This window comes from Tympanuchus pallidicinctus, unplaced genomic scaffold (assembly GCF_026119805.1).
Source record: "Tympanuchus pallidicinctus isolate F22 unplaced genomic scaffold, pur_lepc_1.0 scaffold15, whole genome shotgun sequence".
Lineage (NCBI taxonomy): Eukaryota > Metazoa > Chordata > Aves > Galliformes > Phasianidae > Tympanuchus > Tympanuchus pallidicinctus.
The window spans coordinates 8,135,611-8,150,225 of record NW_026294669.1 but is presented as its reverse complement, the minus strand read 5'-3'; the positions used below and the strand labels follow the sequence as shown (position 1 = coordinate 8,150,225).

At 36.8% G+C, this 14,615-nt stretch overlaps 1 protein-coding gene across 4 annotated transcripts in view; it reads left to right on the top strand.

Annotated features, from left to right (window-relative positions):
* CCDC93 (coiled-coil domain containing 93) overlaps window positions 1-14,615 on the top strand; it is a 56,364-nt gene that overhangs the window by 23,230 nt on the left and 18,519 nt on the right. For all 4 annotated transcript variants that reach the window (XM_052675812.1, XM_052675811.1, XM_052675813.1 and 1 more), the window contains 9 exons: window positions 310-423; window positions 1,748-1,842; window positions 3,942-4,053; window positions 7,856-7,954; window positions 8,347-8,403; window positions 11,432-11,532; window positions 12,759-12,798; window positions 13,216-13,308; window positions 13,774-13,824. In XM_052675812.1, coding sequence (XP_052531772.1) covers window positions 1,760-1,842; window positions 3,942-4,053; window positions 7,856-7,954; window positions 8,347-8,403; window positions 11,432-11,532; window positions 12,759-12,798; window positions 13,216-13,308; window positions 13,774-13,824 — 636 coding nt within the window. In that variant the 5' untranslated portion in view covers window positions 310-423; window positions 1,748-1,759. The remainder of the gene's footprint in view (window positions 1-309; window positions 424-1,747; window positions 1,843-3,941; window positions 4,054-7,855; window positions 7,955-8,346; window positions 8,404-11,431; window positions 11,533-12,758; window positions 12,799-13,215; window positions 13,309-13,773; window positions 13,825-14,615) is intronic.

Sequence of the window (14,615 nt, the reverse complement as noted above, 5' to 3'; positions counted from 1 at the left end):
GGCTGAAATTGAAGGAAATGTACCTAACTGAGAATAAATGACCTGTGTTATGGCCATTGGGACAGGGTGCAGACCAGGAGTTTGGATAGGAGAGGCAGATTGTAGTATTTAAATGGGTGGGGAAAAAAAACGTGGCATTTAATCCATGCATTCAGTAGTTATTTAATATTTTTCACTGAAACAACCGAGTTAATGGCAGCTCATGCTTTCTCTAACTTGTCCTATGTTAAGATATTTAAGTCTGGAAAACATTCATAGGATGTATGAGGGGAGAAACGTTGAATGAGTGTTCTATTGCTCATTTGTCAGGTTGAAACAAGGGAAGATGAGGAACAAAACATCAAGCTGACGGAAATTTTGGAACTGTTGGTGGCTGCTGGGTATTTCCGAGCAAGAATCAAAGGGTTATCGCCCTTTGACAAGGTGAGACTAATGCATTATTTTACAAAAACCTTTTTTAAGTATATGTGGATTACGTTTTTATTTCAAGTTAGTTTAGCAAGTCTAGGTGACTCTTTTTCAAAAATAAAAGACATTTGCAACATTGGCTTTGCCATTTAAATGTGTCTGCACATGAGCCCTTTTCAAACAGTATGCACCTCTTATGTTTTGTAAAACATTTTTATGCAATGAAGTCTGTCTTAAAAGAGACAGCTGGATTCAAACTAATTGCTGATATGCTTTTCTGTGCATGTTACGGCTTAAGTTTGAGTCATATGTAGGGAATTCTGCACCTCTGTCAACTGCAGCTAAAACTACTAGGAATACCTGATGTTTGGAGACAAGCACTTCTTGTTTTTTATAAAGAGCACGATAATTTTTAAGAGAGAGGGATTTGTAGTGAGAGAATTTGTGAAAGAACAGAATGGTTATTTTAGTGAAATTACTTTGGGGCTGTTTTACGTATCTGTAAAATGTCATGTGTATCAAGCATTCATTGTCCGAGGCAGGAAGTATGTGATAGTGACAATGAGCAAAGTTCAAGTTGAAAAGAGACTTCTGAATTGTTTTAGTGCTGACACTGTGAGAAGTTCCTGCACAGAGGTTTGAGAGGAGTTTTTTAAATGGACACTTCTGTTTTCTGCTGTTCCTTTGCTCATAGCACAGCTATATTTTCCAGTACAGCTTCAGTTTCTGAGAACTCCATGGCATTACTGATCTTAGGTGTTACAGAGGCAGTGCACGCACACACAAAGTAGTTCCAAGGAGACAGCCTTGGGGTGTAATGCTGCTTTTCTGCATAGAAGTGTATGCATCAGGTTTATACATGCCTGAATGCAATTGCAATTGACAGTGCCCAACTTTTACAAAGCAAGCATTGCTATTGAAAACAACTGGCTGCTAAGATGGAAAGAATACTGGTTAAGTGTTTGTCAAGAGGGCTAATTAATCTTAGAAACCTTGTAAGTATGATGCTAAGTTTTTCTATGTTTTAAACTGTTCCTTATGCTCATCATACTCGCATACATTTAGGTTACATTGGATATGTTTGCACGAGATTGTCTTTCAGTACTTCAGTGTTTAATGAAAGGTTGATTAAATGGCTGAGGAGTTTAAATATGCCTAAGTAGCTCTAAGAACAAGGTCTGAAAATGTTCTCTACAGAGTTAGGGATGTACATGACCATTTTTATACTGCACACATAGCGCTTGGTGTTACGAATGTCAGCATTTAGGATTGTAGGATATATTTGTTTCTGTCTCTTCGGGTTCCCTTGGCACTAACCATGCTGTTGCTCCTCTGGTAGGTTGTAGGCGGTATGACGTGGTGCATCACTACCTGCAACTTTGATATCGACGTTGATTTATTGTTTCAGGAGAACTCTACTATTGGTCAGAAAATGTAAGTTGTTGAAATGGCAACAGTGTTTTGTTTTGTTTTTTGGTCTAAGGAAAGAAGAAAGGATAGGAAGAATTATCTGATATTTGCCTATTTGTAACGAGGATTTTCAGTCAAAGTTTCTTCGTTTTCAAGATCACTAACTTTCAAAACATTCTGTGGGTTTCTGGGATACTCAGGCTGTGGTTCTATGAACTGTAAAACCAGAAAGAAGCTTATTGTAAATAAAGGCAGTGTTACCCCCTCTGGGCTGCTGTGCTGTTACGTATCCCTACTATGCAGCAAAAGCATTTATGTGGCTGAATAACAAACTGGATTGAGAACTGATCCAGCTTAAAACCTACCAAAAAAAAAAAAAAAAAAGGAAAATAGTTTTAACATGAATCAGTTACTCAGTTACTGGCTCCAGGTTTCTGTGCAGCTGTATAGATGCTTGTGCTGGCACAAGGAATGATGCAGAGGCCAAAACAAAGGACAGAAAGACCACTCTGCTGGAAACTGGAAACTGTGGAATGCAACAGTAGAAGACCATCCTTGAGTTCCCTGTGTCTGCAGAAGTAACCTCTGATTCCTCTGTCTGATTCTGGGTTGCAACTGTAGGCATCAGCAGACAGAATCTAAAGCATGACATTGTTGCCAAAACAGTTACCTATCCTTATTGTGTCCTAATGAGACCATTTTGTTTCAGTATAATTTCTCATGCAAGGAATTCACAGGGACTAGCGGGTTTAGGAGTATTTAGAAAGGCTGTGAAAATCATTTATGAGAAAAATTATGAGAGAGAGAATCAATTCTGAACTGCATTATTTCTTTGTGTTTCTGTGATAAGAGCCATAGTTAAAGTTCGTGGAAAGTAAGTTATAGTTATAGAAGTTATAGAAGAGACTTACTTTCTCCATGTAGTTGGAAAGAGTCTGTACTGTTTTCTCAAAAATCATTTAGCATTGGCAAGACTTTAATGCATTTAGAAATAAAATTTGTTGTTACTCCATTAAATTTAGAACTACTCGATCATCACAGCTACATAAAGCAAAAAAACAGACAATTAAATTTAGACGAGCGATGAAGATGGTAGTGGTGGGTTTTCTTGTTCTGGGTTTTTTTGTTGTTAGCTGCCAAGAAAATGTTTCTTACCCTTAAGAACAGGAAATAATTAAGTTATTCTTAAAATGTTCTTTTCTCTCTCCAACTGACTGCATGTAAAAGTGGCGAAACAAAAACCAAGCTTAACTCCCACAGCAGCAGAAATGATTTATTTGTATTTTGTAGAGGCACTATTCCAAGACTCTAGTCTGTCTCATCCCTCTTCTTCCTCTTCGTTTCTGTCAGAGTATCAGTTGTCCATCTGATCTGAGCAGTACAGGATATCACTGAAGTCGGTACTGGGCCACTTAATTGTTTTCCTTCACGGGAAAATCTAGTTTCTCCACGTTAATTCTTGATGCTGACACCTGCTTTAAAATGCAGTGTAGAGTACAGGCAGCAAAAAAGGCCTCGCTCTACAATGAGGGATTTTTTTGGAAGCAGAATGGTGTTCTTGTAGGTGGATGCTTTGTTAGAGTAACCTTTTCATTTCACCAGATCGGAGTGAAATAATTGCTGGTAAATTCAGTTTTATCCACTTCAAACCACAACCATATGAACTGTACTCTGCTTAGCAGTTAGGTGTAGTATATATTTGTACTCCTAAACTTTCAGTAATGACATTGGGATAATTTGGCAGTTTTATTAAACAAATTTTTAAGTCCTTAGAAGGGATGTTTTAGTCTTTGAATGCATATCTTTTACGGAGTATTGCTAAAAGACAGCATACACACATAGAAATAAACACTGTATCTAGCATTTTGTATCTTAGGTTAGCAATTTCATCTGAAATGACAGGTAATTTAATCATTGCTGGGGAATATATAGTGCAATGTAGAAGTTACTCTGTAACTGAAAGTTAGAGCTGTATGCAATGGAAGCCACTAGAGGGAACTTTCTAACTGCTAATTGTGTTTGCAGAAATAATTGGAAATTTTCAAGAGAAAATTGGGGTACGTGTGCATTTGTGTTCATCTGTTTTTGTTTGGTTACTTTTTTTTTTTTTTTCCTCCTAATAGTGCCTTAACTGAAAAAATTGTGTCAGTATTACCAAAAATGAAGTGTCCTCATCGTTTGGAACCGCATCAGATCCAGGGTCTGGATTTCATTCATATATTTCCTGTTGTACAGGTAATAATTGTGCTATGTATCAATACTTCACTGAAAAAGGCCATAAAATTTGCGTTCAGACTTTAACAAGGTTCCATACCATAGTACTGTTTGTCTCTTTATTTAACTTTGAAATGAGTAATGATAGAAAGGTAGTTCAAATGAATGCTTTTGAAGAGCTGAATGGCATTATAGATGTTTAGTATAGTATAGTATTAGTATAGTATAGTTTAGTATAGATTATAGATAAGAAAAACACAGATACTGAATTCTTTGAAGTGTCTCTTGTGGTATTTGTCTGCTTAAGAGACCTGAAAGACTGTATGAGTGGAAAAATAAATTCCTCTGATGTGACCTATTGCTGTGTGTTTGCTGAGCAGCACTGACCGCATGCATGCTCATAGTTCTCCATTTTATTAAGATTCATACTGGCATGTGATAAGTTCCATTTACATGTGGTATCTTAAGAATGCTTGGTATGTTATTATCATTCTTCAGACTTTAACTTCATCTGCACACAAAAACGTATTCCTCATAAACAGGGAAAGCGGAGGCAGTCTGGCCAGGCTTTTTCTTTATCTCCTTTCCTCCTTCCTGTGAAAGAGTGTAGCAAGCAAGAGTTTCATATAAATTCCAGTTTATAAGAAGCAAGGAGAACTTCCTGGTTTTCTTATCTTGTAGTGAGAGGCTCTTGAGGGAAATTACTCTTAACTCTCTTTCCCCCAGACATGCTACTAGTACACAGCTTTCAAGCTGTAATCTTCCTGCTTACAGAGGTAAACTTGTATTTTGTCAATGTGATTTTGTGCTTCTGAACTTCTATCCTACTGGTGAAGAAAACCTACCTCAGATTAATTTCTTGCCCTGATCAATTTGAAATGATAATAATTGGCTACATATATCGTATAAATGACATCTCTCACAGGAAGAATAATTCCTGTCCTAAAGTGAAAATGTAAATTATTACTTCTGCTCCAAAAAATGTAGCACCAGGTATTCTTTTCTCTTAACCTCCTTTGTCCAAAATTTGATTTAGGATGTTACTTCTGGACACTCGGTCTTAATTATGCGCAAGAACTTCTTTACAGTGAGGTGACGGAGCACTGGAACAGGCTGCCCAGGGAAGTGGTGGAGTCTCCTTCTCTGGAGATGTTCAAGACCTGCCTGAATGCCTACCTGTGCAACCTGGTGTAGGGAACCTGCTTTGGCAGGGGGGTTGGACTCGATGATCTCTGGAGGTCCCTTCCAACCCCTACAATTCTGTGATTCTGTGATTGCTAGTACAGCTAATCCATGCTTGGACAAGAAAGTCTTGGTGAACGTAAGTTGTTGGTTTAAAAGATCATTTTTTGGAAACGTGGCTTTCTGTCATTTTCTGGAAGGCTGCAGGATCTTAACAGGCCTAAGACACCACGGCTTATAGGAATTGTGTATTTGATAATGACACTTCACTCAATTCATAGCTGTTTTCAATATTCACTTACTAACTATAAATCACAAGGCAGTCCTCAGGTGATACAGAAGCTCTTTCCTCTGCTTAGAGTTGTGTTCCAAAAGCTTTTGCACTGTGCAAGAATTAAATTGTCCTGGCTCACTGTCACAGGCTGTAAAAGATTTCTTTCTTTTTTAAAAAATGGGGGAAAAAAAGCCTTAAGAAGTCAGAACCCAGTGAGCAGATATGGTGAAGTTCTTCTGAGTGAATTCTGCTTGTGTTTACAGGGAAAAGTACATACACAATCTTGTGTGAAGGTGTGCTTTGCAATTTGTAGCTTATATTTTGAGCTCTCTTGTTGTCAGCATGCTCCCTTCGCTTTCATGTTTATAGCGCAGAAAACTGGTTTTGGCTCAAACTTGAATCCCAAGTTGGATCTGATCTCTGATGTGACCTGCTGCACAGGCTGTCAACAGCTCACAAGATTTATCTTCTCTGACAGTATTTAAAGTGTACTTGAATCTCCTGTGGCTTTTTGTGTGGTCTTATAAATATCTCAAGAAATGTTTTTGTCTTTCGCAGGCATATGGTTCTTGAAAACTTCATAGGCTCAAAGTTGCATTGTTTCATAGTGGAGCTGTAGTTTGTGAAAAAGATCAATGATCTGTAACAGGAAAAAATAGTTGAAATGTGTAGAGCCTAGATGTAGTGGCTTCTACCTGGGGCAGAGCCAATACTCATGAGGTCACATCCTAGTGGTGTGCTATGGACTAATGAGAAAAGACTCTGTGCTGGGTCCTAGCACTGAGAGCCCAGATCTGTTCAGCTCGTGATTATGTCCAATTCCAGCCCATTTGCCTCCACTCTGACTGCTCACCTGGGCTGTGAACAGTTCAAGCTTGCTTTGTAGAAGAATGTCCGCATACTATGTACAAGCTACCTGGACTATCTTTGTTTTAAAGTGTGCTCCTGAAGGAATCTTTGGAGTAAATAGGGGTATACCTGCCTGCATGCAGAGTATAGTCTTGTTTTTGTGTCTGTGCTGTAAGCACATTACTGTCTGGAACCAAAGGCTGTGCCGTAAGTAGCGAAGCAAAGGGACAACCCTGATGGCTCATATAGCGTAGTAGTGTTTTGACTATAGAATATGATATAAATTTTGCTGGCTGATAGAATGGATGTCATGGTCTGGTGAGTTTGAGCTACACTGACTGTTCCATGGTATAAACAGAAATGCCAGAAAACTGAAGTTCCACGGTTTTGTGTACTACTGTGGTTTTGCTCTATATTATGGAAGTACAATGTTAATAATGTTTAACAAGTAGTAATGATGAATGCTATTGAAAATCTAATTACTTAGTATCCTGGTCGCACATACATTGTAAAAGTGTGTTACTAGCTAAAAGTGTGCTACTGTGAAGAAGTAGCTTCCTCCTGCTAGGATATAAAGTTTCTCCAAATCATATTATTAGAAGGGATAAGGAGGACTGTAGATCTTCTGGGGGAAGTCAATTATTGATTTCTTTTTTTTTTTTTTCTTCCTTAAAAATGCAAGCTAAATGAATAATGCTGAAAGTGATACATGCTTATTTGCATTTCAGAGACTCATCATTTTTCTTTTTGGAATACATTTAGTTGAGATGCTAATATTTGGATCACACAAATCGATCTTGGTAGAATTCAGATGAACTTTACTTGTAGTTGTGAAGATTTCATGGTGTTTATAAATCAGTTTGACAGCTGAGAATTCCTAGTAGTTGAAGCTTCAATACTTTCAATACTTTCCATACTTCTTGTAAGAAATTAATTAAAATATAAAAGCAATTCAGTATATGAGAAATTGCACTACAAGCTAACTATAGGGGAAATCATGAAGGAGCATAACTAATTCTGCAGTACAGTTTAAAATCACATACATAGAAGTGTTTTGGGGGGGGTATCTGGCCCCGTTCCAAGTAGTGTGGAAGGGGAGTCAGTTCAGTCTTTAGCCTGTTGAGCCCCTCTGTAATGTGAACAGAGTGGCTCAGAAGTGATTTGTGTTGTACAATATAAGAAATTCAGCAGAATGAAGGTTGTTTAGGTGTTTACATGTGAAATTACAACTGCAAGGGTAGCCATGTGATTTCTTATAATTTCTTATTAGTTGTGTGATTCGATCTTTCATTCCCCTCTTTAATTCATAGAGGAATCGCCACCGTGATGCTTATACAGTAGCTAATGCTGGTCTTTATTTATCCTTTTATTAGGAGTAGGTCCTTCAGTTACCATTTTCACAAATAAATTTTCTTGTTTGTGTTTTTCTTTATTGTATTAAAAACAATTATGCAGCAGTTCAATGTTGGCTGTTGTTGTCTTCCTTCCTTTTCCCACTGATGCGGATTTCTTTTTCAGTGGCTGGTGAAACGTGCAATAGAAACAAGGGAAGAAATGGGGGACTATATCCGTTCTTACTCTATATCACAGTTTCAAAAAACTCATAGACTTCCAGAGGTAAGACAGAAAATAATTTGCTTTTCTGTTACAGTATGTAGAATGCCTGGGTGCAGTATCAGCATCACAGCTCTGTGAAGTGTTCATGCCAACTTTCTTTTTCTGTAATGTAGTAATGAGATCCCCTAGAAGGACTAGGCTTGCATAAATGTCAGATACTGTATAAGCAGAGACCAAAAAGGCTGCCACTCTGGGTACAGTTTTAAAGATGTGCCTACCTAGCAGATGTGAGGAACAAATATTTTTCTGCTATAGGAAATCACTAGCATTTCAGCAAACAATTGGTCAACTCAGTTAGAAAGTATCTGACAAATTTGTTTGCTAAACTTATTACAATGGTTGAGATTAAGTCTTCATTCCTGGTATTTTTAATCACCTCTGATGTCTTGCAGGATGATGAATTTATGCAAAGAAAAGAGAAGGCTATCAAAACAGTTACTGATATCTTTGTAAGTAAATTATTATTATTTTCTAATGATCAAGAAGCAAGCAATTTTAGTAATGAATGATAGCGTTTGGTTTAATTCTGCTTGAAGCATCTGCTCCTGGATTTTCTCCTGAGAAGCTCCTATGCTGAATATCGTTCTCAGGAAGGGTTACAGAAGACAACACTTGATGTTGGAAACCTTTTAGGTACATCTAGGTAAACCACCAACACAGTGCAAGGTGTTCCATGCTATCAAACATATCACAGGGTTGCTTACAGGTTGTTCAGCCTTCACTGGGCTGTTTGTCTGAAGCCATCAGCAACTGGGCTTAATTTATTTTCAATTTTATCAAAATGGCAGTGATGTCTTGAGTTTAAATGTCTGCATTTCAGACCTTGTCGATTTTACTGTTTGAGTTAGCTGTGAAAATATACACCCTGCTTCAGGGAAGTTATCTTCAGGTAGCAAATGTTGATTTGGAAAGATGGTATTCATTGGGTTCTTCCTCCTTCAATCCAGATCCTCCAACTCTGTTTATATATTTGAAAGCTTTTTAACAAATGCTTCCAGGATGTGTCATTGCCTCTTATCTGAATTCAGATGCCTGACTAATAGCTCAAATTTCTGTCCTTGCTTGCTGTCTTATTTTTGCCAGCTTGCTTGCAAACGTGTTTTGAGAAATGATGAGAAATGTAGGTGTGCTTTGAATAGAGCACTTCCAGGAGTCTTCCAAAAAGTGGTGAAAATGCTGTTCTTCTGGGAAAATCACTGCTATTTCAGGCAGCTCCTGCCAGGTGCTCTCATTTGTGGACAGAGGTGTTAAGTGCTGGTATGATGGGCAGTGTGATCACTTGTTTAGTGGACTGCACCAGACAAATCATCTTATTCTTTTGTCGTATTTTGGAGGCATTTATTTTTCCAAATGAACTACATGAGTACTGCTGAACTGAATGTTATGTGGTTGAATTAATGTATGTTTTAAAAGGGTGTTGCTGTAAATGTCCTCAGATGATGACCGATGTATGATCTCTCACTAATATGTTTGAATACTTATTTCTGCCATGACAGTTTTAATTACAGGCATTAGTAACTGTTGTTACCCATTCCAGGATGGTGTTTTTTTTGTTCTTGAGATATTTTTGTTTGTCAGTTTTGTTGGATTGTTTGGGTTTTTTCTGGGGGGTGGAGGGAGTTATCTCCATCATAAATGGGTGTGATTGTTTTATCTGTATACCAGTACAACCTTCTAAACAGAGGGAACAGAAGATTAATTCATGAGATCTTTTAAGGTATCAACACATGAGTGTAGTCCAGAGGAATGTGGAGAGTGAATTTTAAGGGGAAAAGGCACACAAGCTTTCCTGTCTGTCTGTCGAAACTGGAAGGAAGGATATAATCTCAAGACTTCTGCAGGTCACCTTTAAATTGCCTTACAATGGAATTGGAAGAGAAATCAACTTTCCTAAAAGAGAATCACCATGTGTGAAAGATTAGGCTGTTGTCTGAATTCATCATTAGACCTGTGCTCTAAGGACCTGCCCTTCTTTACTCAGAGGGACAGTACAGTGTGATTTATGGTCCCAAGGCTAGAAAAGGGAATATTAAATATCAGTAATGGTTATTACAGTAAGTACTGCCTTAGAAAGTGTCTATTAAATGGAAATTCTCTTACAGTGACTTTGTTCAAGTACTTGATTGGCTAATGCCAAGGCTAATGTTAATGGTACAGTGGCTACAATTTATATATAGTATTTTGTACCTCCGCAAAAGCTATGACTTCCATTGCTTTTCTGTGGGTGTGCAAATGCATGTTGTGGGAGTTTCTTCATGGCAAAAGGCTTGTTGATGTTACTGGTAAAAATGTAACAAGGTTTGAAACAAAGATGACAGAAATTCAGTTTGGGAACAAGTGAAAAATTGTAAAGATAACTTCCAAATTCAGGAGAATTTTGCCAAGGAATAATATTCTGATTTGTTTAAAATCTCTACTTTGGGATTATGTGTCTTTGAAAGAGGTTGAAAACTGGTTTAGCAAGGTTAAAGTTCAAGAAGTGTAGAAAATCAGTTTGTGTTGTATACAAGATTATATCAAGCAAAGCATAGTCACTTTTATTTTCCTTTGCAATTTCTTGCATTGAATCATTTGTCCTGCATGAATAGAATTGTTTGAAGCTAAGCATATTAAAAAAAGCATATATAAAAAGCATAAGCTTCAACTCCATCTTTTATTTCAGTTATGTGTTTGTTTTAACCATTCTGAGCCTGGCTCTTGAGGGGTTTTAAATTATTCCAATGTAAAACAAACCAAAGGAAATAAAGCTGTTGCTTTTTGTTGTTGACTCTTTGGTAATGATGATGAAATTTTTCTCTGCTGTGATGAAGATTGGAACTCCCTCTCAGGGGGGGGAAAAAAAAGAAAAGGATAAGAGTAAATGTCAACTTATGGTGTCCCATGAATCCTTGTTTTGTTGATGGATTGTCATCCAGCTCTAAGATCACCCTAGGATAATAGCACGAGATTTTAGCAAAAAGATTTGTTAAGATATTTTTGTTCCTTAAATGGCAGTAGTTTCTGCTTTAGTTCTTGTGACTGGATAAACCTGCGGTGACTGTGTAGATAATGGTTATATTTAATTAATATCATTATAAGTAGAACTAACTAGTAAAAGAAGAAACATTCTGTACCTTGGTAAATTGTAGAACCTTCATTACTTTTTTCAGTAGACATTTGTTGTGTTGTTTCTCTTTTTTTTTATTAACGTGATTAAGGAGAAGGTCGAAGAAATTATGTTTCTTGTTAAATAACTCATTCTAGTTTCTTTAAAATGTGGAAAAACAGATTCTGTTGCACATGGAAATGAATTTAGTGTAACATTTTGTGTAATTCCAAAAAAAAAAACCCCATGAAGTATCAGGTGTTGAAGTACATTGAGTTTGAAAACAAGCAATGTTAAAATGCCACTATAAGTAGTAATGCTTTGCTTATTTATTTATTCAGTAAAAAATGCTTTCTGCGAGCTCTGACTTCATTCACTGTCTTGTCTGACAGGAAGTTTACAAACCCCAGAGAAAATACAAACGTCAGAAGGGGGCTGAAGAACTGGTAGATGAGGAATCAAAGGTTCACGCTACGCTTCTTGAATATGGCAGGTGAAAGACTTGGTTTGTTTGAGGGTTTTATGTTGTGTACATTTAAAAATTGATCGTGTTTTGTTTTTAATTCTACTTGAGAATCAAGCTTTCAGATATAGTCCAGTCAGGTTTCAGACTTATTTTACTCATCCTGTTCCCCTGTGAACTCTATGCTATATATATATGTGTATGGACAATGAACCATGTTGTACCACCATTGGGAACCCATTTTCTGACTTTGCCCCTTTAGTGAGTTATGTTTATTGAATGTACTTATTCTTTGCTTCTTAAAAATGGCTTATGCAATGATGGCAATACTGTTGAATGTTTCTATATTAAAACAGCTTTATACATATTCTGTGGGAGGGTGATGCTCTGTCACTTTGCCTACGTTGCTAAGCTTTAAAATGCAGAGAGAACTTAATGTTGGTGAATTCTTGAAAACTTGGAGTTATGCTGTCATAAAATAGGACTGAATTTACCCCTTAAGTATGAGTGTTGAATAAATGGAGAACAAGTGACAGTTACACTTTTAACTTCAAGCCATTAAGGGCATAAATAGTCCTGCTTCTGCAGTAGTTAAGGAATTAAAGAGTTGTAGCTGTGATCTAGTCATATAGAAAGCATCGCTCTTTGTGACTGGTATGCTGTGGGTTTAGTGCTTCATAAGTTGCTCATCTCTAAAATTCCTTTCTACCTGATTTTTATTTAAGATAGTATTTCTCAACTAGCAACGTAATTCAAATATCAATTTTGCCTCTCCAGAAAAAGAGGTAGAAAATTGTGAGTATATCTTTGAGGCTCTGAACACTGAGCTTCACAAAGAAATTACAGTTTCATCAAAGCACGTAAGACTGTTTTTTCTGAGGAGTGTAGATTGTACTTACAATTTCCTAAGGCCTTTCTAGAATTCAGAAGCTAATTGTTCAGGATTAAATTCTGACTGAAAGGAGAACAGCCCTTTTGCCCTTTATGTCCCAACATTGTAAGAAGAGTCTAGATGTACAAATCATAATGGAAAGAGTGGACTGAGGTGGAATTGTTCTGTAAATATGCTGTAGTACCTGCTTATTTCATTAATGTAAAGAATTCCAAAACTAACATGAGCCTGGCTTTGGATGCTAGTTTTGTTTAATGAATCACTTTTTAGTGAATCTTATCAGTAAAAACTGATAGAGATTTAATTTCTTTGTGGGAGTTGGAGTCAACAATGTGTTTATTTCATGTTACTGTTATTCTTTCAGGAGGTATGGATTTAGCAGACAAGCAGGAAAAACAGAACAGGTGAAAAACTTTTGAACTTTTAAAACATACTTAAATTTTTGGAATAATTGCATTGCTTTTGTTGGAGCATTGGTTGCTGTAAGATCTTAAAGATATACAACATCATATTTCGGTTTGCATAATTGGCTTGTGGGGCTGGTCGTTCTCAGAAGATTATGGAATAATGGATCTGTGCCAAAGATGTGTCTAGCCAGCCAGGGACACTGAATACTAGAGCTAGAATACTTATGAAGTGTGAAAAGGCTGTCATGAAAATGACAGTGAGGCTGTTCCAGTAGCTGAAATGTTTCCATAACTGGAACACAGTAGATCTGGGTTTTTTTATTGTTGTTATTTTCTTTTTTCTCCTTGCTATCTGTATTAATACTTTAGATTACTGGAATTAGATTTAATATTTTCTTAATTTCTCTTCAAAAGACTGAAGATAAGAAAATTATGCTACCCTCAGGGCTTGCAGCAGCAGGAAAAGCTGAGCCTTGTGATGAAGATGACCTTCGGGCAGCTGAAGAGGTGTGTCATCTGTCTAAATAGGCGTGGATGAAACTAACTGGTGGGGAGGGAAACAGTTATCACTGATCTCCTCTATCACTGTCATTCGCTTCAGGAAGGAAGATTTCTGTGCTTGCTTTCCTGAAGAGAATATGGAACTTGAAGTCATTGTCCCAGAATTAAATGTTTATTGGTATTCAGTAACAAAAAAGTAAATTCTACTTTGGACTCTGAGCATTTTTAGGAGGTAAAGGTTTGGGTTGATACAGGAGCTGCAGGCTAACTTACAGTATGTACTCTTATAAAGAGTTTTTCTGTATTTGGTAGTTTCAAACACCTCTGAATTAACTTTCACAGATTTACTATCCCATTACATGCATTAAAATACACGTTATGTTATATTAGTTGTATACATCTGCCACTGTCAATAGTCAGAGATAAGTTAGGTAATAGAAGATTTGTGTAATACCTGTTCTTTTATCCTAGCTTCGCATTAAAACTCTGATGACTGGAATGGCTGCAATGGCAACAGAAGAGGTAAACAATGTCTAAAATTGATACAGCTTTATTTAAATTGAGGTTGGTTATGTTTTAGCAGTCACAGTTCATATTCATCATCAGTGTTTCTACTTTGTCAGGCTCCGTAGTACGTGGATATGATGTACTATTATGATACAGGGGTGAGGATATTCATGCAAATTTTAGTACAGTTTTCTCCAGTCTTGAATTGTTTTCATTCTTGGAAAATGAAGCAGTACAACATTATCATTTTGGCACTTATTTTCTAGTTGTCATTCACTCTTTATGGTAATTATTCCTAAAATCAAGTTACTTGTGAGTCTAAAGTCTTGGAATTATTATGCATTTAAATGTTCATGAAGAGAGTGCATGTAAAGATGGTTGTATTAGGAAGACAGTAATTCTTAACGAGGCTGATAACTTAATCCTGGTAAAATAATTGAAACAAGTGCCTCTTTCAATTGTTATTTACACGGAGAATTTAAGGGGAAAGATGTCACAGTGCAGCTACCTGAGATACAGTATGAACTTATTTTATTCATCTTATGAAGACAGCCAGCTGAATAATCATTTTATGGGGGAGAGTGGAGGAAAATTGTATGCATTTCATGGTATTTTTCGAAGTGCTGGTAAATATTAGAAACAATACCATTAGAATAACGTGTTTGGAAAAAAAACAACTGGCACTGTGTTCTCAGTTAAAAGTCCTAGTTGCCTGCAGTAAATCTATATGTAATGGAACTACTAGACTGAAATTTCTTGAAATTTCTTTGGGTGAGAGGAATGGGAAGAAATTCACATTTAAGAGT